This window comes from Pelophylax lessonae, assembly GCF_965119305.1.
Source record: "Pelophylax lessonae genome assembly, chromosome: 11".
In the NCBI taxonomy this organism is placed as follows: domain Eukaryota; kingdom Metazoa; phylum Chordata; class Amphibia; order Anura; family Ranidae; genus Pelophylax; species Pelophylax lessonae.
Genome location: NC_138778.1, coordinates 15,652,704 through 15,673,884, shown reverse-complemented (window position 1 = coordinate 15,673,884; position 21,181 = coordinate 15,652,704). Strand labels below are relative to the sequence as shown.

General features: G+C 47.2%; 2 protein-coding genes across 4 annotated transcripts in view; one reads left to right on the top strand and one right to left on the bottom strand.

Annotated features, from left to right (window-relative positions):
• FAAP100 (FA core complex associated protein 100) overlaps nt 1–2,185 on the bottom strand; it is a 104,736-nt gene extending 102,551 nt beyond the window's left edge. For both annotated transcript variants that reach the window (XM_082271801.1, XM_082271800.1), the window contains exon 1: nt 2,020–2,185. In XM_082271801.1, the coding sequence (XP_082127927.1) occupies nt 2,020–2,172 (153 nt within the window). In that variant the 5' untranslated portion in view covers nt 2,173–2,185. The remainder of the gene's footprint in view (nt 1–2,019) is intronic.
• An 8,872-nt stretch (nt 2,186–11,057) lies between these two features.
• CEP131 (centrosomal protein 131) overlaps nt 11,058–21,181 on the top strand; it is a 143,020-nt gene continuing 132,896 nt past the window's right edge. For both annotated transcript variants that reach the window (XM_082271797.1, XM_082271796.1), the window contains exons 1-2: nt 11,058–11,160; nt 21,084–21,181. The exon at nt 21,084–21,181 is cut by the window's right edge and continues 82 nt beyond it. In XM_082271797.1, the coding sequence (XP_082127923.1) occupies nt 21,090–21,181 (92 nt within the window). In that variant the 5' untranslated portion in view covers nt 11,058–11,160; nt 21,084–21,089. The remainder of the gene's footprint in view (nt 11,161–21,083) is intronic.

The following is a 21,181-nucleotide window of genomic DNA, read 5'->3' as shown; positions in this document are numbered from 1 at the left end:
ACATGATCAGCTGCAGTATAATATAAACGTTGCATCCCCTGTAGATGTGCAGACAAATTCTAACCTAACCGTTTAGGGTCCACCCTATAGCAGTTTTGCTGCTACAGGACGGCACCTCTGCTCTGGCTCACATGATCCGGCTCTTCCCGATAGGGGGCACACGCATGTGCCCTGCCAGCAGCTCACTTCTGCCCAGCAGCGGGTACCACGGACTCGTTGGATGATCGGCGTGTGACGACAGACAACAGACAGAGGAAGAACAGGAGCCTATGAAAAACAAGACAGATCGCCGTTCTGACAGGAAAGAAGGCATGGATCCTGTGTCCCTGCAAAGAAGGAACATGGACAGTGGGACTCAGCCCCGCCCCCGCGTCACTGGATTTGATCGACAGCAGCGGGAGTCAATGGCACCTGCTGCTATCAATCTGTCCAATGAGGATAGGCTTGGGCTCGGATCGGGGTCAGGTAAGAAAAAAAAGGGAGGGGGCTGGGGAGAGCTGCAGCACAGGTTTTTCACCCTATTGCATAGAATGCATTAAAGCGGTATCCCGCACCCCCCCCCCTCCAAAAATTAAAAAAGTCAGCAGCTAGACATGCTGTAGCAGCTGCTGACTTTTAATATTAGGACACTTACCTGTCCTGGAGTCCAGCGAAGTCAGCACCGCAGCCAATATTTCCATCGGCTGTCGGGCGCTGCCGCCGCCATTGCCGATAAGGGAACCCGGCTGTGAAGCCTTACAGCTTCACGGGTGGGTCCCTACTGCGCATGCGGGCTGCGCTCGGCATTTGGCCACAAAGCAGAGGGAGGAGTAGGGGGCTGAACCTCTGACGAACCTCACTGCAGGGAGGTCCGACGGAAATGGGGAAAGGGTACCTGTCAAAAACAGGTACCCGCTCCTCACTCCCCTCTGAAAGGTGCCAATTGTGGCACCAGAGGGGGGGGGGGGGGGGGACATAAGCGGAAGCAATGATATCACCTGGGATGTATTTCAGTTATCTTGCAAACCTGGCCTGATAGTGGGCCCTGAGGACCAGGGTTGAGGACCACTGCCCAACATCAGTGGTCCTCAACCCTGGTCCTCGGGGCCCACTAACAGGCCAGGTTTGCAGGATATCTGAAATACATCCCAGGTGATCTTATTTGCTGCTCAGTGATTGCAGTACTCTAGTCTGCATCTCCCCAAGGTAATACCTAAAATCTGGCCTGTTAAGTGGGCCCTGAGGACCACTGCCCTACATGATCAAAAACAAAGGATTAGTGGAAAAAAAAAAAAAAAAAAAAAGTGCTTTGTATTCTCTAAATTAATGCAAAGCGTTCTCTGATTGGAGGAGGTGGAGATTGCAACATCACCACCCGCCTCGTCTAATCAGAGAAAGCTTTGCATCAGTGAGAAAAAGCAAAGCATTCCATGAATGGCACCTGCGCCCAGTGGCAGACCCCCTGTGTTCACAATGCAGCAGAGCAGCCTTTCAGCACAGGACCCAGAAGCTAGTGGTGATCACTGTAGTAGCTGTATAGTAGCTGTGTCTATACAGTGATTTCCAGCTTCTACAGAGATCCCAAGGATATAGTATATACAGGACACAGGATCCAGAAGCTAGTGAAGATCACTGTTAGTAGAATAGTAGTTCTACTATCCAGTGATCTCCATTAACTTCCAGCTCCTAGGCCAAGCCACTGCCCTGTTGCACTGTGAAGCTGTTAGGCACCAACATCATTCAGAGAATGCTTTTTCCCCACCTCCACCAATCAGAGAACACCTTCCATTCACTGAAAAAAAATGAAAAAGCAATGCTGAGCTGCCAGCCTCCTGTATTCTCAATGCAGCAGTGCAGCCACTCGGGGACCCAGAAGCTGGTGGATTTCCAGCTTCTACAGGGATCCCACAGGTCTTGTATTTACATAGTTGGTCCAAGCAGGAACAATGTAACAATCTCCCTACCTGGAATTCAAGTATAAAAGAGACAGTCAGGTTATTGTATTATATACATATATATTTTGTTCTAAGAATCTCTTACCGTGATCCTCCTCCTCTCCAGGGAGAACACATGGAGGAATTCGCTGCCTCCGCACACATAGAGATCGCTGCCCCAGGGGACAATGCGGCCTTTACCACCGGGCAGACTGCCGGCTGGGCACTGCAACTGCACCAACTGCTCTATTCCGGCCATCCTACGTCTGTATCAGGATCTAAAGAGTAAAAAAATAGACAGACAGATGGACAATTGGGTCATCAAGCAGATCTGAACCCCATCCCTGAGATTACATAGAAGCTTTACCATATTAATATATAATTAACCGCTTGCCGACCGCCGCACGACTATTTACTGCGGCGGTCAGCCCCTCACAGGCAAAGCGACGTAGGGCTACGTCGCTAGCCTGTGAAGCTCTAGGGAGCGAGCGCGCGCCGCCGGAGGCGCGGTCACAGACCCCCCCTCCCCCCCCCGCGCGTGTGCCTGGCGGACACGATGTCCGCTGGGCACTCGCGATCTTCCGTTACACCGGAAGAAAGGCAGGCGGCTAATGTAAACAAAGCCGCCTGTCATTCTCCCCTGTGTAAGAATGGAGATCACACAGTTGCAATACTTTAGGTCACACCATATTTGCGCAGGGGTCTTACAAACTTTTTTTGGGGAAAAAAATACACTTTTTTTTTTCAAATTAAAAAATAAGTAAATAGTGAAGTTAGCCCATTTTTTTTTTTTGTATATTGTGAAAGATAATGTTACATAGAGTAAATATATACCCAACATGTCATGCTTCAAAATTGCGCACGCTTGTGGAATGGTGACAAATATTGGTACTTAACCACTTCCTGTCCACCCACCGTCAAATGACGGCGGAGCGGTGCGGCTCTCGTTTCTCGTTCTGGGGCGACGTCATATGACAGAACGGCCTTGTGGGGGCGCCCAGTGCGGTGATCGTGACCGCACTGTGTTGCTAGGACACGCGGCGAACCCGATCTTGGTAAAGAGCCAATGACTTGGCTCCACCACACTGGTTACACGACACCACCCCCTCCACCACATTGGTTACAGAGGAGGTCTAGGGGCTGGAATTATTGCTCTCACTCGAACGATCACGGCGATACCTCACATGTGTGGTTTGAACAATGTTTACATAAGGGCCCGACTTGCCTATTCGTTCGCTTCACATGACACCCCCCTCCTTCACCACACTGGTCACATGATACCCCCCTCGGTCACATGACACCGCCCCCCCCCTCCACCACACTGGTCACATGATACCCCCCTCCTCCACCACACTGGTTACACGACAACCCCCCCCCCCCTCCTCCTCCACCACACTGGTCACATGACACCTCCCCCTCCACCACACTGGTCACATGACACCTCCACCACACTGATCACATGACACCCCCCTTGGTCACGACACCCCCCTTCACCCACACTGGTCACGTGACACCCCCCTTCCACCACACTGGTCACATGACACCTCCCTCTCCACCACACTAGTAACATGACACCCCCCCTCCACCACACTGGTGACATGACACCTCCCTCTCCACCACACTGGTCACATGACACCCCCCCTCCACCACACTAGTAACATGACACCCACCCCCTCCACCACACTGGTCACATGACACCCCCCCTTTACCACACTGGTCACATGACACCTCCCCCTCCACCCCCCTCGGTCACATGACACCGCCCCCCCCTCCACCACACTGGTCACATGACACCGCCCCCCCCTCCACCACACTGGTGACATGACACCACCCCTCCTCCTCCACCACACTGGTTACACGACAACCCCCCCTCCACCACACTGGTCACATGACACCTCCCCCTCCACCACACTGGTCACATGACACCTCCCCCTCCACCACACTGGTCACATGACACCCCCCTTCACCCACACTGGTCACATGACACCCCCCTTCACCCACACTGGTGACATGACACCCCCCCTCCTCCACCACACTAGTAACATGACACCCACCCCCTCCACCACACTGGTCACACGACCCCTCCACCACACTGGTCACATGATACCCCCTCCTCCACCACACTGGTCATATGATACCCCCTCCTCCACCACACTGGTCATATGACACCCCCCTTCCCCTGGTCACATGACACCACCCCCTCAACCACACTGGTCACATGACACCTCCCCCTCCACCACACTGGTCACATGACACCCCCCTTCACCCACACTGGTCACATGACACTCCCCTTCACCCACACTGGTCACATGACACTCCCCTTCACCCACACTGGTCACACGACACCTCCCCCTCCACCACACTGGTCACATGACACCACCCCCTCAACCACACTGGTCACATGACACCTCTCTACTTCACAGTAGTCATGTCAGGAGCCCAGACTCGGATCCCCACCACCCCTGAAGGAGCAGTGACAACTACTGGGTCTGTACACACAATTCATACTCACACAGACATCCCGCGCTCTTCCCGCCGTCTCCATCCGCGTTTTTTTATTCTCCACGCCGATTGGCCCAGCCGCCCGCCACTCCGCCGATCCTGCCGCTCATTGAGCACTTTGTGTGTAAACCCCGCCCCATCCGCGGCGAGGCATGACGTAAGCTGAAGTCCGTGTGAGAGGACTCTGCCCGGGCCAATAGCAGGCGGGGTACGTCACTGGTGGAGCGGTGACGTAATAGCCGCGCTGCTGGACTTTGCAATGTACAGAGGGATGCAGAGGAGAAGATGTGAGCTGCGGGCCAGAGATATCAGTCAGGTCCTGTGGCTGATTAAAGTGGTCATTAAACTCAATGTGATCTGTGTAATAAATGTGTCCTGGTTTAACCACTTAAGCCCCAGGCCTATTTTTGACACTTTTTGTTTACAAGTTAAAATCAGTATTATTTCATAGAAAACTACTTAGAACCCCCAAACATTATATATATTTTCTTTAGCAAAGACTCTGGAGAATAAAGTGGCGGTCATTGCAATATTTTTTGTCACGCGGTATTTGTGCAGCGGTCTTTCAAACGCCATTTTTTTGGAAAAATTACAAAAAAAATCACATTTAACAAAAACTAAACAGTAAAGTTAGCCCATTTTGTTTGTATATTGTGAAAGATCATGTCACGCCGAGTAAATAGATACCCAACATGTTATGGTTTAACCACTTTACCACCGGAGGATTTTGCTGTCTTACGTCTGCGCCACTTTTTGCGATTCGGCACTGTGCGACTTTAACTGACAATTGCGCGGTCATGCAACGCCGTACCCAAATTGATGTCCTTTTTTTCCCACAAACAGAGCTTTCTTTTGGTGGTATTTGACCACCTGTGCGATTTTTTGATCATGCGCTATAAACAAAAAAAGAGCATAAATTTTGCAAAAATAACAAAAATTTTCACATTTTTTATATGACATTCCCCCCCCCCCCCCCCCAAAAAAAATGTAAAAATCTAAATTTTTTAACATTTTCGGCCAATTTGTTTTCTGCTACCTATGTTTGGTAAAAAAAAAAATCGCAAAAAGCGTATTTTGATTGGTTTGCGCAAAATTTATCGCGTTTACTAACTAAGGGAAAGATTTATGTCATTTTTGTTGTTTTTTTTTAACGCGTAATGGCGGCGATCTGCAATTTTTTTTGCGGTACTGCGACATTGGGGCGGACAGATCGGACCCTTAACTGACATTTTTGACACTTTTGGGGTTACCAGTGACATTTCTACAGTAATCAGTGCTATACATATGCACTGTTACTGTAAAAATACACTGGCAGTGAAGGGGTTAACTTTTTTGAGAGGGAGGGGCTATGTGTGTCCCTAGGGGCGTGATTCTAACTGTGATTGGCTGTGGCTTGAGATGTATGAACAGTGATCAACGGTTCTACATAGTAGAACCGTATGATCATCATTCATACACCGGGGAGAATGACAGGCGGCTTGTTTACATTAGCCGCCTGCCTTTCTCCCTCTCCGCCGACGATCGCAGAGTGACTGGCGGACATCGGGTCCGCCGGTCACACGCGCGGGGGGGTCCGTGACCACGCGGAAGCGCGCGCGCGCTCCCTAGACCCTCACAGGCTAGCGACGTAGACCTACGTTACTTTGCCTGTGAGGGGCTGACCGCCGACGTAGATAGTCGTGCGGTGGTCGGCAAGTGGTTAAAAAAAAACTAAACAGTAAAGTTAGCCCATTTTTTTTGTATATTGTGAAAGATGATGTCACGCTGAGTAAATAGATACCCAACATGTTACGGTTTAAAATTGCGCACACCCGCGGAATGGCGACGAACTACAGTCAATAGAAATCTCAATAGGCGACGCTTTAAAATTTTTTAACGGCTACCAGTTTAGAGTTAGAGTGTAGCTCTTTTTTTTAAATTATTGCTCACGCTCTGGAGATCGCGGCGATACCTCACATGTGTGGTTTGAACAGCGATTTCATTTGCGGCGCCTTCCGTATACGTTTTCTTTCGTGCGCAAGCTCACGGCGACGGGGGGCTGCTAAAAAATTTTTTCTTCCTATTTATTTTTTTTTTTTTTTTTGTACACAGGTTTTTAAAAAAAAAAAAAATCTGATCACTTTTATTGCTGCCACAAGCAATATAAACATCCCTTGTGACAGTAATATGCAGTGACAGGTACTCTTTATGGAGGGATCGGGGATCTAAAAGACCCCAAACCCCTCCACTACACTCAAAATGCCAAAAACTGCATTTTTTAATACATTCAATTTCCCCCCCCCCCTCCCCCCCCAAAAAAGGGCTTTCTTTTGGTGGTATTTGATCACCTCTGCAGTTTTTTGATTATGAGCTATAAACAAAAAAAGAGCGACAATTTTGAAAAAAAAAGCACTATTTTTTTTACATTCTGCTATATAACATTCCCAAAAAAAAATAATTCATATTTCTCTATCGTTCAATTAACGGACGCAGTCCTCTGATTCATATCAGTAGGGTTATACTGCCCCCTACAGGAGTAGGACACTAGGCAGAAAAAAAGTTCTGGCTTCGCCTATGGGCAGTCCCTGAGGTTACACCCTCTCTCTTCCTGCATGGGATGTCAGTTTTAATCTGTCTAGTCAGGAGTAAGGACCTAGTTCCTTGCTGGGATCTCTGGTCCTGGCAAAGTTTTTTTTAGATACGTTTTTTTAGTTAGCTTTTTCTCCGGATTTTTTCCTTTGAGATCTACAAGCAACTATGCCGGATCTGGGCGACAGGCTGAATGAATAGATCCAGTGGTCACCCCAGCCAGTTATTGAGCACGTGCAGACCTTAGCTCCACGCTGGGTCGGCCGCGACATAGTCCCACTGGACAGGGACTGGCCCCGTAAGTTAAATGTCTCGCCAGGACGCACACGACAGGGTCTAGGCCTGAGTCGCAGCATTCCTGGCCGACAGCCCCCCCATTTCTGAGATAGGGGGGTTCTGTCAGGAGATGGCGCTTCTCTGTTGCGGTATGGTGAGTAAATGTTCCCCCCTCTTCCCCTGGCAGATTTTCCCCTGGACAGTAGATGGGTGTACCTGGGTCCCATTGGTTTCCTCCAGAATTCTTTGGACAGTGGATGGGGATTCTTGAGTCCCTCTGGTTTCCAATAGACTTCTCTGGACAATTATTGGGGGCACCCTTTTATCTTCTTGTTGGGTTTGTGGTTTATGTTCATTGGGTTGGGTCTTTTTGTGGTTTATTTTTTGGAATGCCCTTGTGATTTGCAATATGTGGGCTGTACTATCAGAACCATGCAAAATTAGGAGTATTGAACATCTGGGCAATATCAGAAGACGTTTTCCGAAGCACAGTGTGTCAAAACATTATGCAGAATGCCACGATAAGAAAGCAGGGGGGTACCATTATATTGGGTATAGACCGGTTTTCTGCACACTGGAGGGGTAGTTATGTCCGGCGTGAGATCTCAAGGCTTGAGAACTCGCTGGATTTATGACCTGAAGAATTTTGAACATGGACTGGGATGTCAACTGTTTTATCAATAGCAGTTGACCCCCATTGCCACGCCCTCCCCTTTTTTTCTCTTCTGTGATTTTTCAAATTTAAGATATGGGCCCTTGATTATTATTTATCATATCGATTGTTACTATGGGGTTTATTTACTAAAAACTAGGGACTGCAAAATAAGGTGAAGCTGTGCATGGTAGCCAATCAGCTTCTAACTTCATCTTGTTTATTTAAAGCGGAGTTCCGGCCTCTGGAGTCAAATTTAGATAAAAATACCCCCGGGACAGTCAGGGCTAGTACATTCCACAATGGCTAGCCTCTGAACTGTCCCGGGTCGCACTTACCTGTAAGAAGAAACACTCACCTTCAAAAGTTCTTCTCCAGCGCTGCCATCTCAGGTGTGGGCAGCTGAAGCCAGGGCGTCCTCTTCTGCAGTCTCTTCAGTGATGTCGGAGTCCCACAATGCGCCTGCACCAGCCCCGCTCGTCACTTCCGGTGCAGGCGCGGCATCCCTGCACAGCTTCTAGAAGCTGTTTAGCAGGGAATGCCACGCCTGCACCAGAAGTGATGAGCGGGGCCGGTGCAGGCGCATTGATTCCTGGGAGCGATGACGTTCAGCTCCCAGGAGTCATCGCAAGCCAGGAGTGACGGCGCGGGGCCGCGGCCGCCGAGGGAGGTAGTGGAAGGAAGGTGAGTATGTTTTCTTCTATAATAAGGTAAGTGCCAAAAAAAAAAATATTGGGAGCATCCATTTCTTTTTCAGGTGGCCCTTAGCAAGCGGATGGCCCAAAATCAAATTTTTCGATTTTGAGGCCGGAACTCCGCTTTAAGTTTTGACAACAAAACCTGGAAGCTGATTGGTTTCTATGCCGATCTCTCCCAGATTTTGCACTCTCCAGTTTTAGTAAATCAACCCCAATGTATCTTATTACTGATTGGTATTATATTTGTATGATATTGTATGATATTATTATTTTTAGAGTAACCTTTTTAGGTTTTTATGACCCGCTTTTATTTTAGTGATATTTGAATTTTAGCTATATAGGGGGTCTTAATATAAATTAAGTTACAAGTTAAGTTGTAAATACTAGTTATAAAGCTATTGTCATTGGTGGGGGGGGGGGGGGGGCTGGCGGTGCTCCACTTTGGGTTTCTTTCTCTTCATTTTTATTTATTTTTTAATAACTAATTTCTTTTGTTTTGCCCTGGTTTATATGTTCTGTCCTGCATTTAATTTTGATATGGGTGTTTTTTCCGTTTTCTCCTCGATCTTAGAACTTGCAGGGCAATCTTCTGGTTTTTACTTCCGTGTTGTCATTGAGACACAACGTGGAGCGCAAGCCAGTTGGCGTCTTCCAGCTTCTGGTCATTTCCGGTTGTCTGCTGTATTTATATGCGTGCTTGCGAGGTGTAGACACACCTCTGATGATGTCTTATTGATGACGAAACACGTAAGGTGCACAGACACGACGCAAGCACGCTACCCCGCGGCCATCTTGGTACACCTACAATGTTTGCTTTGATCTACTTATAAGTGAGTGCATTGAATCTTTCTTACTAATAAATGGATTTGAACTACTACAGTATTTGAGCTCTTTAATTTGCAGAGGTTGGCCTGCTTGTTTACCAGCATCTTATCGTCCGACATTGAAGGAGGGGTCTGTGAGAGTCTTTAGAAAGACTACCCAATCACATGCAAGGAAAATAAAAACAGCAATTTTGCTTGCACGTGATTGGATGATGGAAGCAGACTTGTATAAAGTACTCGAAATTTCTACTTGAGTAAAAGTACAAGTGCTCGATCGAAAAGTGACTTAAGTAGAAGTGGAAGTGCTCGCAGAAAAAGTTACTTAAGTAGAAGTACTAAAGTATTCAACATTTTTTTTACTTAAGTATTGCAAGTAGTTTTTTCAAAAAATTTGCTACTTAAGTACTAAAAGTAAAAAGTACCAGTAGTTTTGAAAAAAAAATTCTACTCAAGTACTGAAAGTAAAAGTACAAGTACTGTGTTATGTAGTTATTAAAGAAAGAAGTCAAAAGTTTGAACATCATATTGTTTTTTATTATTTCAAATGATTTATTCAAATGATTAACCTGTGTTTGTTAGTAGTTTCTTGATGCACTTTAAGCGCTGTAGCACCATTTATTTGTTTGTTTCATATTTTCTTTTTATTGGAAAGATTTGGTATAGCAGCTTTAATTATACACAGCCTTTATTTTCGTATGCGCTGATTTACAAATGACATTATACACATTTTTTTGAGCTTCATGAAACCTGCCATCTACTGTTCTGGCAGTGGTAATTTTTATAATAGTAACGAGTAACTATGCAGCACAAAAAAAAATATCGGAGTAGAAGTATTGAAATCATTGAAAAAATGTAGTGAAGTAAAAGTAGAAGTAGGAGAAAAAAATTCTACTCTAGGAAAGTACAGATACCGCATTTCGGTACTTAAGTATAGTACTTAAGTAGTTCTACTTCGTTACTATACATCTCTGGATGGAAGTCATTTACTAATCCCTGGAGAAACTGCACTTGCAAAGCGCACAGTCCCCATAGTGTGTTGTTCAATGCTTCCATAAATACTGTATAACAAAAAAAGCTTCCCTTAGTAAATGGGGACAAAAGACTAAAATCAGTCTGACCTGTACAGTATATTGCAAAAATAAAAAAAAAATTAAAAAAAATAAAATAAAATAAAATATTAAATAATGTATTCTTATAATATATTAAGGCTTAAATTCATAGACTATAATGTAATACTATCATATTGTAATAAAGGAATACCAGGCAGAGTATGATAACACGGAAATATACAATATAACCCTGTAATACTCTCATATTATAATGTATCGTTATTTGAGTCATTTATACATTTTAAAAGGAAAATACTTTGCAACATCCATCACCCTCCAATCAGATCCCTATGGAGTGACGTAACCCTACTAGTAGACCGCCCCAATGATGGATTGAACCGCCCCCTCTGCCCCGCCTCCTGGTCCACACCGTCGAATTCCAGGGTAACCAAGCCCCGCCTGTTTTGTGTTCTCCACCAAACTGTGGCGGGAGTCCCCGCCCACTTTCTCGTATTGGCAGCTGTGGCGCCAGTAGTGCGGGAAGAAGCCCCTGCTTCGGCCAATGAGGAGCGGTAGGCGGGCCGAGTTCGTTAGGTTGTTGTGTGTTGCTGCCATGGAAGTGTAGAGCGGCGAGAGGAGTGTAGAGTGTCAGCTCTGCGGACCAGAGGAGGGCCGAGGGTGAGAAATATCGCTAACTCCACCCTTATATATATTACATATCACCATCCCCCCTATATACCATAATCCCACCTAGGGTTGCCACCTCATCCCTTTAAACCAGAACACATAATAATTACACCGGTTCTGAGGCTGATATAATGCAGATGAGGACTAAGTGAGTTTAATTTTCACTTTAATCAGCCACAGAACTGTGTAATTATTGTGTGTCCTGGTTTAAAGGGATGAGGTGGTAACCCTAATCCCCCCCTATATACCATACACCCCGCTATATACCCCTATATACCATACACCCCGCTATATACTCCTTATATAACATACACCCCGCTATATCCCCCCATATATACCATACACCCCTCCCCCCTATATACCATACACCCCGCTATATCCTCCTATACCATACACCCCTCCCCCTATATACCATACACCCCGCTATATCCCCCCCTATACACCATACACCCCTCCTCCCTATATACCATACACCCTGCTATATCCCCCTTATATACCATACACCCCTCTATATCCCCCTTATATACCATACACCCCTCCCCCCTATATACCATACACCCCGCTATATCCCCCCTATATACGATACACCCCGCTATATCCCCCCCATATACCATATACCCCGCTATATCCCCCCTTATATACCATACACCCCGCTATATCCCCCCCATATACCATACACCCCGCTATATCCTCCTATATACCATACACCCCGCTATATCCCCCCCATATACCATACTCCCCGCTATATCCTCCTTATATACCATACACCCCGCTATATCCCCCCCATATACCATACTCCCCGCTATATCCCCCTTATATACCATACACCCCGCTATATCCCCCCTTATATACCATACACCCCGCTATATCCCCCCATATATACCATACACCCCTCCCCCCTATATACCATACACCCCGCTATATCCTCCTATACCATACACCCCTCCCCCTATATACCATACACCCCGCTATATCCCCCCCTATACACCATACACCCCTCCTCCCTATATACCATACACCCTGCTATATCCCCCTTATATACCATACACCCCGCTATATCCCCCTTATATACCATACACCCCTCCCCCCTATATACCATACACCCCGCTATATCCCCCCTATATACGATACACCCCGCTATATCCCCCCCATATACCATATACCCCGCTATATCCCCCCTTATATACCATACACCCCGCTATATCCCCCCCATATACCATACACCCCGCTATATCCTCCTATATACCATACACCCCGCTATATCCCCCCCATATACCATACTCCCCGCTATATCCTCCTTATATACCATACACCCCGCTATATCCCCCCCATATACCATACACCCCGCTATATCCTCCTTATATACCATACACCCCGCTATATCCCCCCCATATACCATACACCCGCTATATCCCCCCCATATACCATACACCCGCTATATCCCCCCTTATATACCATACACCCCGCTATATCCTCCTTATATACCATACACCCCGCTATATCCCCCCTTATATACCATACACCCCGCTATATCCCCCCTTATATACCATACACCCCGCTATATCCCCCCTATATACCATACACCCCGCTATATTCCCCCTATATACCATACACCCCACTATATTCCCCCTATATTCCATACACCCCACTATATACCCCCTATATACCATACACCCACTATATTCCCCCTATATACCATACACCCCGCTATATCCCCCCTATATACCATACACCCCGCTATATCCCCCCTATATACCATAAACCCCGCTATATCTCCCCTTATATACCATACACCCCGCTATATCCCCCTTATATACCATACACCCCGCTATATCCCCCCCTATATACCATACACCCCGCTATATTCCCCCTATATAATATACACCCGCTATATCCCCCCTATATACCATACACCCCGCTATATCTCCCCTATATACCATACACCCCGCTGTATCCCCCCTTATATACCATACACCCGCTATATCCCCCCTATATACCATACACCCCGCTATATCTCCCTTATATACCATACACCCCGCTGTATCCCCCCTTATATACCATACACCCCACTATATCCCCCCTATATACCATACACCCCGCTATATCCCCCTATATACTATACACCCTGCTATATACCCCCTATATACCATACACCCCGCTATATACCATACACCCCGCTATATCCCCCTATATACCATACACCCCGCTATATATATTCAGTTTGTGAGAAGCCATGTGGGGGACACCGCAAACATGTGGAAGAAGGTGCTCTGGTCAGAAATGACCAAAATGTAACTTTTTGGCCTAAAAGGAAAACGCTGTGTGTGGTGGAAAACTAACACTGCACATCACCCTGAACACACCATCCCCACTGTGAAACATGGTGGTGGCAGCATCTTGTTGTGGAGATTCTTTTCCTCAGCAGGGACAGGGAAGCTGGTCAGAGTTGATGGGAAGATGGATGGAGCCAAATACAGGGCACTCTTAGAAGAAAACCTATTGTTCTGCAAAAGACTTGAGACTGGGGCAGAAGTTCACCTTTCAGCAGGACAACGACCCGAAACATCCAGCCAGAGCTACAATGGAATGGTTTAGATCAGTGTTTCTCAACCTTTTTTCAGTCAAGGCACCCTTTACAATTATGGACAGTCTCGAAGCACCCTCCAAAATTATGGACAGTCTCGAGGCACCCTCCAAAATTATGGACAGTCTCGAGGCACCCTCCAAAATTATGGACAGTCTCGAGGCACCCTCCAAAATTATGGACAATCTCAAGGCACCCTCCAAAATTATGGACCGTCTCGAGGCACCCTCCAAAATTATGGACCGTCTCGAGGCACTCTCCAAAATTATGGACCGTCTCGAGGCACCTTCCAAAATTATGGACCGTCTCGAGGCACCCTCCAAAATTATGGACCGTCTCGAGGCACCCTCCAAAATTATGGACCGTCTCGAGGCACCCTCCAAAATTATGGACCGTCTCGAGGCACCCTCCAAAATTATGGACCGTCTCGAGGCACCCTCCAAAATTATGGACAATCTCGAGGCACTCTCCAAAATTATGGACAATCTTGAGGCACCCTCCAAAATTATGGACTGTCTCGAGGCACCCTCCAAAATTATGGACAATCTTGAGGCACCCTCCAAAATTATGGACAGTCTCGAGGCGCCCTCCAAAATTATGGACAATCTTGAGGCGCCCCATTCTAAAATGTAAAAACTATTCTGATAGCTTTACATAATGCAGGAACATCAATACATTATGGACACCCAACCTTATTCCAAAGCAAATGCACTTTTGCAAACTGGTACTGACAAGTATTCCAATGTTTCTCTTCTCTCTGTTTTGAGAACCCAAAGCTGATGGAGAGGACGAGGGAGGGTCAAACAAGGTTGTTATGCAGGCAACTGAAATCTTCCTTCTCAACTGATGATGCCATTGGTCGTTAGGAGGTTGGCAGCTAGAAGGTTGTAATGGTGTATAATGGGATCCTGTGGCTTTTTGTAACTAAAAGGCAGGTTTTATCCACCCACCCACTTGTATACAATTTTGGGGTAAATTTTAGGGATTTTGCCAAGGCACCCCTAAAGAAACCTCAAGGCACCCTGGTTGAAAGGCTGGTTTACATCAAAGCATACTCGTGTGTTAGAATGGCCCAGTCAAAGTCCGGACCTAAATCCAATTGAGAATCTGTGGCAAGACTTGAAAATTGCTTAGAAAAAAGGGAGAAAGGAAAAAAAAGTGGGGTTTTGTTGGCCAAAATTTGAGATGGGCAGAATATAAACGACACAGCAGGTATATTTAAAACACATATTTATTCATCAATATTTCCTCATAAAAAAAGGCATGTACAGACATGCTCAAGAGACGTACATGCATAAAACATATAAGCTTAAAAACAAAGACACAGTTAAGGATAACCTAGTGGCGGGTCTCAGAAAAAGAGGTGGAAAATGGTCCCTGCGCAGCCAACGCGTTTCGCTTGGTTTTGCTTCTTCAGGGCTTTAAGAGACCAAGAACCGACTAATATTTCTTAGTGTGCAAGATCTGTGGAGCAGCCGCCAGATCCATGTATGGACATAGGCAGTGTATAAGAAGGAGATTTTTAGGGTGTGGCCTACCTATTACGGCAATACTTTTCTGACTTGAAAATTGCTGTTCACAGACGCTCCCCATCCAATCTGACAGAGCTTGAGATATTTTGCAAAGAAGAATGGGCAAAAATGTCCTCTCTAGATGTGCAAAGCTGGTAGAGACATCCCCAAAAACACTTGCAGCTGTAATTGCAGGGAAAGGCGGTTCTACAGAGTATTTACTCAGGGGGGTGAATATAAATGCAGCCACACTTTTCACATATTAGTATAACATTCTGGAAACCATTTCTCATTTTCCTTCCACTTCACAATTATGGCCACTTTGTGTCGGTCTATCACATAAAATCCCAATAAAATACATTTATGTTTTTGGTTGTAACATGAGAAAATGTGGAAAATTTCAAGGAGTATGAATACTTTTTCAAGGCACTGTATTGACGCTTTTTCCACTGCATGGCACCGAACGGTACGGCTCGCTTAACTACCTCAATACTGGGCACTTAAACCCCCTTCCTTCCCAGACCAATTTTCAGCTTTTAGCGCTGTTGCATTTTGAATGACAATTGCGCGGTCATGCAACACTGTACCTAAACCAAATTTGTGTCATTTTTTTCCCCACAAATAGAGCTTTCTTTTGGTGGTATTTGATCACCGCCAGGTTTTTTCTTTTTTGGTGCACAAATAAAAAAAGACCGAAAAGTTTGAAAAAAAAAAAAAAAGTTTTTTTGTTTAGGTTATAAAATTTTGTAAATAGATAATTTTTTTCCTGCACTGATGAGCACTGATGACGCCGCACTGACAGGCACTGATGAGGAGACACTGATGGGGTGGCACTGATGGGGTGGCACTGATATGCAGCACTGATGGGCACTGATAGGTAGCACTGATATGCAGCACTGATGGGCACTGATATGTGGCACTGAGAGATAGCACTGATATGCAGCATTGGTGGGCACTGATAGGCAGCGCTGATGTGCACTGATAGGCAGCACTGATGGGAACTGATCGGCGGCACTGATGGGCACTGACGGGCACTGATAGGCGGCACTGATGGGCACTAATGGGTGGCACTGATGGGCAGCACTGATCGGCACTGATGGGGGGCACTGATGGGCACTGATAGGCAGCACTGGTGGGCAATAATGGGCACTGGTGGGCGGCACTGATAGATGGCAATAACGGGCACTGGTGGGCAGCACTGATAGATGGCATTGGTGGGCAGCACTGATAGGGGGGGCACCACTGGCAGGCTCTCTGAGCCCTGTTTGCCATCCCTGGTGGCCATGGTGGGCATCCCTGGTGGTCATGGGTGGGCATCCCTGGTGGCTCTAGTGGCATCCCCTTCCCCCAGGGCTGCACTGGTAATCAATCATCTGATTACCAGCACAGACCCCCCCTGTGATCAGTGAGTAATTAGAAATACTCACTGATCACCCCGGCTGCAGAATCGATCCTCTGATCTTCTCCTCACTGACAGGATCTGTCAGGAGGAGAAGAGATCGAAGCCGTTACAACGGCTGTATTGACATTACATGACGGCTGTGATTGGTCACAGCCGTCATGTGATCAGGAGGGCCAATCACAGGGCCCTCCTGCCGAGGCTTGTTGCTCTGTGTCCTAGGGACACAGGCACATCGAGATCGCGTCGCTTCCAGAACGTCCATTCAGAAGGACGAGACTCCCACCCGGCCGTATATGTGCTATGGCCCGGGTGGGAGGTGGTTAAACAGTACCACCTCAGTTGTGGTTCCAAGAGGACCGTACCAATATCATATCCCACAATCCTTTGCATGCAGTCTTGACTGTTTGTCACTACTAGCCACTGATTGGTCAGAGAATCATTGCTATCCCACCCACTTACTACTTTAGTGGAAAAGCAAAACATACCAAACCGTTCCAACACCGTACCATGCAGTAGAAAACCAAACCGAGCCAAGCAGGGCCGAGTGGAGCCGAGCCGGTACTTGCAGTGGAAATGTGCCATATCCCACAACTTGTCTTGTCCCCCCCCCCACATAGATACTTACCTCCGTCTGCTGTCTCTGGGGGCTGGGGGGGACCTCTGATGTGTTGGGTAGGGGGAGACTCTGATGTCACGGGGAACCTCTGGGGTGGTGGGATTTTTATGTATTTGTAAAGTGTGCTGTAGCGTAATGCTCACCTGCTGCAGTGAACGGACTTTGGAGTTAAAGCGGAGTTCCAGATTCCTGGGAGATGAGCGCCATCGATCCCAGGAGTCAATGCACCTGCACCGGAGTCACTCGTCCCTTCCGGTTCAGGCGAATCATTCCCTGCTAAACAGCTTCTGGGTATGCGCAGAATCTGTGCAGGGATGACGCGCCTGCCTCGGAAGTGACGAGCGGGGCATTCTGGGACTCCGACGTCACGGAAGAGGACATGAAGAGGGGCGCTCCGGCTTCAGCTGCCCACACCTGAGATGGCAGCGCTGGACAAGACATTTTCAAGGTAAGTATTTCTTCTAAAAGGTAAGTGAAACGGGACAGTTCAGTTGCTTAAATGCACTAACCCCGACTGTCCCGGGGGTATTTTTAGGTAAAATTTTTTTTTTTGCCCGGAACTCTGCTTTAACCACTTCCCGCCCACCCTATAGGCGATTGACGGCGGGAAAGTGGTTGCATTATCCTGACCGGACGTCATATGACGGCGGCAGGATAATGCGCTCTGCGGTGGGGCACGCAGAGCGGCGATCGGTGATGCGGCGTGTCACACTGACACACCGCATCTCCGATCTCGGTAAACAGCCTACTGATGTAGGCTGTTTACCATGTGACCATCCTTGTCCACGGCTGGTCACACAGTACACAGGAAGAGCCGTTGATCGGCTTTCCTCAGTAGTAAAGGGGAGCCGATCTGCGTCTCTCCTGACGGGGGGGGGGGTCTGCACTGGTATTCAGATCATTGATTACCAGTGCAGACCTTCGGGGGGGGGGGGTGCCACTAGAACCACCAGGGATGCCCACCCATGACCCCAGGTATGCCCACTATGGCCACCAGGGATGGCAATCAGTGCCCTCTCCATCAGTGCCGCCCATCAGTGCCACCTATCAGTGCCCATCAGTGCCCCCTATCAGTGCCCACCAATGCTGCATATCAGTGCCTCCTCATCAGTGCCTGTCAGTGCTCATCAGTGCAGGAAAAAAACATAAATATTTACAAAATTGTATAACATAAACAAAAAAAATTTTTTTTTTTTTCAAATTTTTCAGTCATTTTTTTATTTGTTTAGCAAAAAATAAAAAAACCTTGCGGTGATCAAATACCACCAAAAGAAAGCTCTATTTGTGGGGGGAATATGACATAAATTTGGTGTAGGTACAGTGTTGCATGACCGCGCAATTGTCATTCAAAATGCAACAGCGCTAAAAGCTGAAAATTGGCCTGGGCAGGAAGGGGGTGAAAGTGCCCGGTATTGAAGTGGTTAATCTCCAGCCAAATCCATTTTTTTTTTTTTTTTTCAGTTTTGGACAGATAAGGAAAGGGTTAGATTAGAACCTCTGTGGGGAGACTTATCGGTCATTTCCTGTCCTGGCGTCAACATGCAAGGAGAGAAGGTGCAGGGATAGAGATTACAATAATATTATGTGAACCCATGTGGGCTCTTCAGTGCTGTCTGTGTTCCTGTTGGAGATTTTCCCTCACTTGATAGCGTTGTCACCAGGACAGGAAGCGAGGGGAAATCGTACAGCGGTGTCTCAGCATTATCTACCATATGCAGAACTTCAGTGGGAATGAGAGGGGACAATGCAGAGGGCAGACAACAGTCATCACAATGAGGGGGCTGGAGGGACCAGAGAACTTCCTATTGGCCCTCTTGTGATGACATCAGCATGTAAACAGCCAATCTCCAGGGGGCATTTAAATGGACCATTCACACTCCCAGGAGAGGAGAGACAATGAGGGTCTCACAAGTGGAGCATTGATGAGGCTCGGAGACCTTTAAACCCCCCCCAGACTGCAGCTGCTTCGCTCTGATCCTCCCCCGACGCCGAACGCTCTCTGTGAGTTTAAAGTGTCACCTGCCTACTATCCACCCCTATTTACTAAACTCTCACTGCCTGTCTGTAACCAGCAATCCCATCTTTTTTGTATCTCTATATAACTTTGTGTCTTTAGCTCTTTTATGTTTATATCTTTCTTTGCAATTTTTCTATCTTTGCAACTTTGGATCATTCTCTCTCTCTCTCTGTATTTGTCCTCAGATGACCTGGTTGTGATGAAGATTTCACTCCCCCTCCCGAATATTTAGTTTTTTAGTGTTCACCTTCAGCCAGATTTTCCTGGAATCTCCCTCCACGATTTTGTACACTACTCCCCCCCCCCCCCCCTTTTTACACATACAGATGGGGGGGGGGGGGTCACCACACTAAAACTGCTCCCCCCTCTGCCCTGCCACTTGCAGAACAGTCTAAAGACAACAAGTGTTTGCCCCTAGTGGCCACTCTAGGTTATCCAAACTTCACACATAAAATACCGGGGTTATGGCATCTAGCTACAGCCAAAACCCTGGTATTTAACATCAAAATTATGACGTACCGTACATACTCGAGTATAAGTCGACCCTGAATATAAGCCGAGGCACCTAATTTTACCACAAAAAAAGTGGGAAAACTTATTGACTCGAGTATAAGCCTAGGGTGGGAAATGCAGCAGCTACTGGACCCAACTGGACCACCACAAGGCACAAAACAGGGGCTGCGGGCAAGGTACAGGAGATGGCGCAGGTCATGGTACAGGTGATGGTACAGGCATGGCGCAGGTGATGGTACAGGCATGGTGCAGGTGATGGTACAGGAATGGCACAGGTGATGGTATAGGCATGGCACAGGTGATGGTATAGGCATGGCACAGGTGATGGTATAGGCATGGCACAGGTGATGGTATAGGCATGGCACAGGTGATGGTACAGGCATGGCACAGTAGGTACAGGTATGGCACAGGAGATGCAGTGCTGCGGGCATGGTACAGGAGAATGTCCTGTACCATGCCCGCAGCACTGCATGAGGAAATGCAGGGGCTCCGTAGGAGTCTCACTTACCTGTCGGTGAGGCGCCTTCGATTTAAAAATCGCGCCGCTCGGCGCCAATAAGTCACCGCGAATGCGCCGCCGATGCTCGGGAAAGCCCGTTCACGGTCGGCTATTCCTGGGCATTCGGCGCATGCGCGGTGACACGTCGGCGGTGACTTATTGGTGTACCTAATAAAGTGGCTAGGACTTTGATTTTTGGGCTGTCTTTGAATTCAGCCCTCTGTAGGGTGATAATTTTTATTTCCATCAAACGATGTGGCATCCTTTCCTTCCTAACACATTACCCAGTCCATCCCAGTATAGATCCTAACACATTACCCAGTCCATCCCAGTATAGATCCTAACACATTACCCAGTCCATCCCAGTATAGATCCTAACACATTACCCAGTCCATCCCAGTATAGATCCTAACACATTACCCAGTCCTTACCAGTATAGATCCTAACACAGTACCCAGTCCATCCCAGTATAGATATCCAGCATGATATTTTTCCCCATTGAGATCTGATGTGTTTTCAAAGTGTTCCTTTCATTTTTTTTTGAGCAGTGTACTTTTATATGGTGCGGCACCCCTATGAAAGTATAATTTTTGAGAGGCTTCTGTATATTGACCTGCGTTGCTAGCTGCCAACATTAGTCCCTCTAGTGCGGACTTCTACTTTGCATACATTGTATCAGTAACAGATCCTATAAGGAAATGACACAGAAGGAATCTGAGATGATCCATGATCTAATCAAACAATATAAATCTGTTCTGCTTCTTCCCAGCAGGTCGCCATGCAGAGCTCACCCGGGACGCCCGTCCAGCAGGGAGGGGGGAACAACAGTGAACTGGCCCTTACCGGCTCGCAGGTCTCCGTCACCAAACG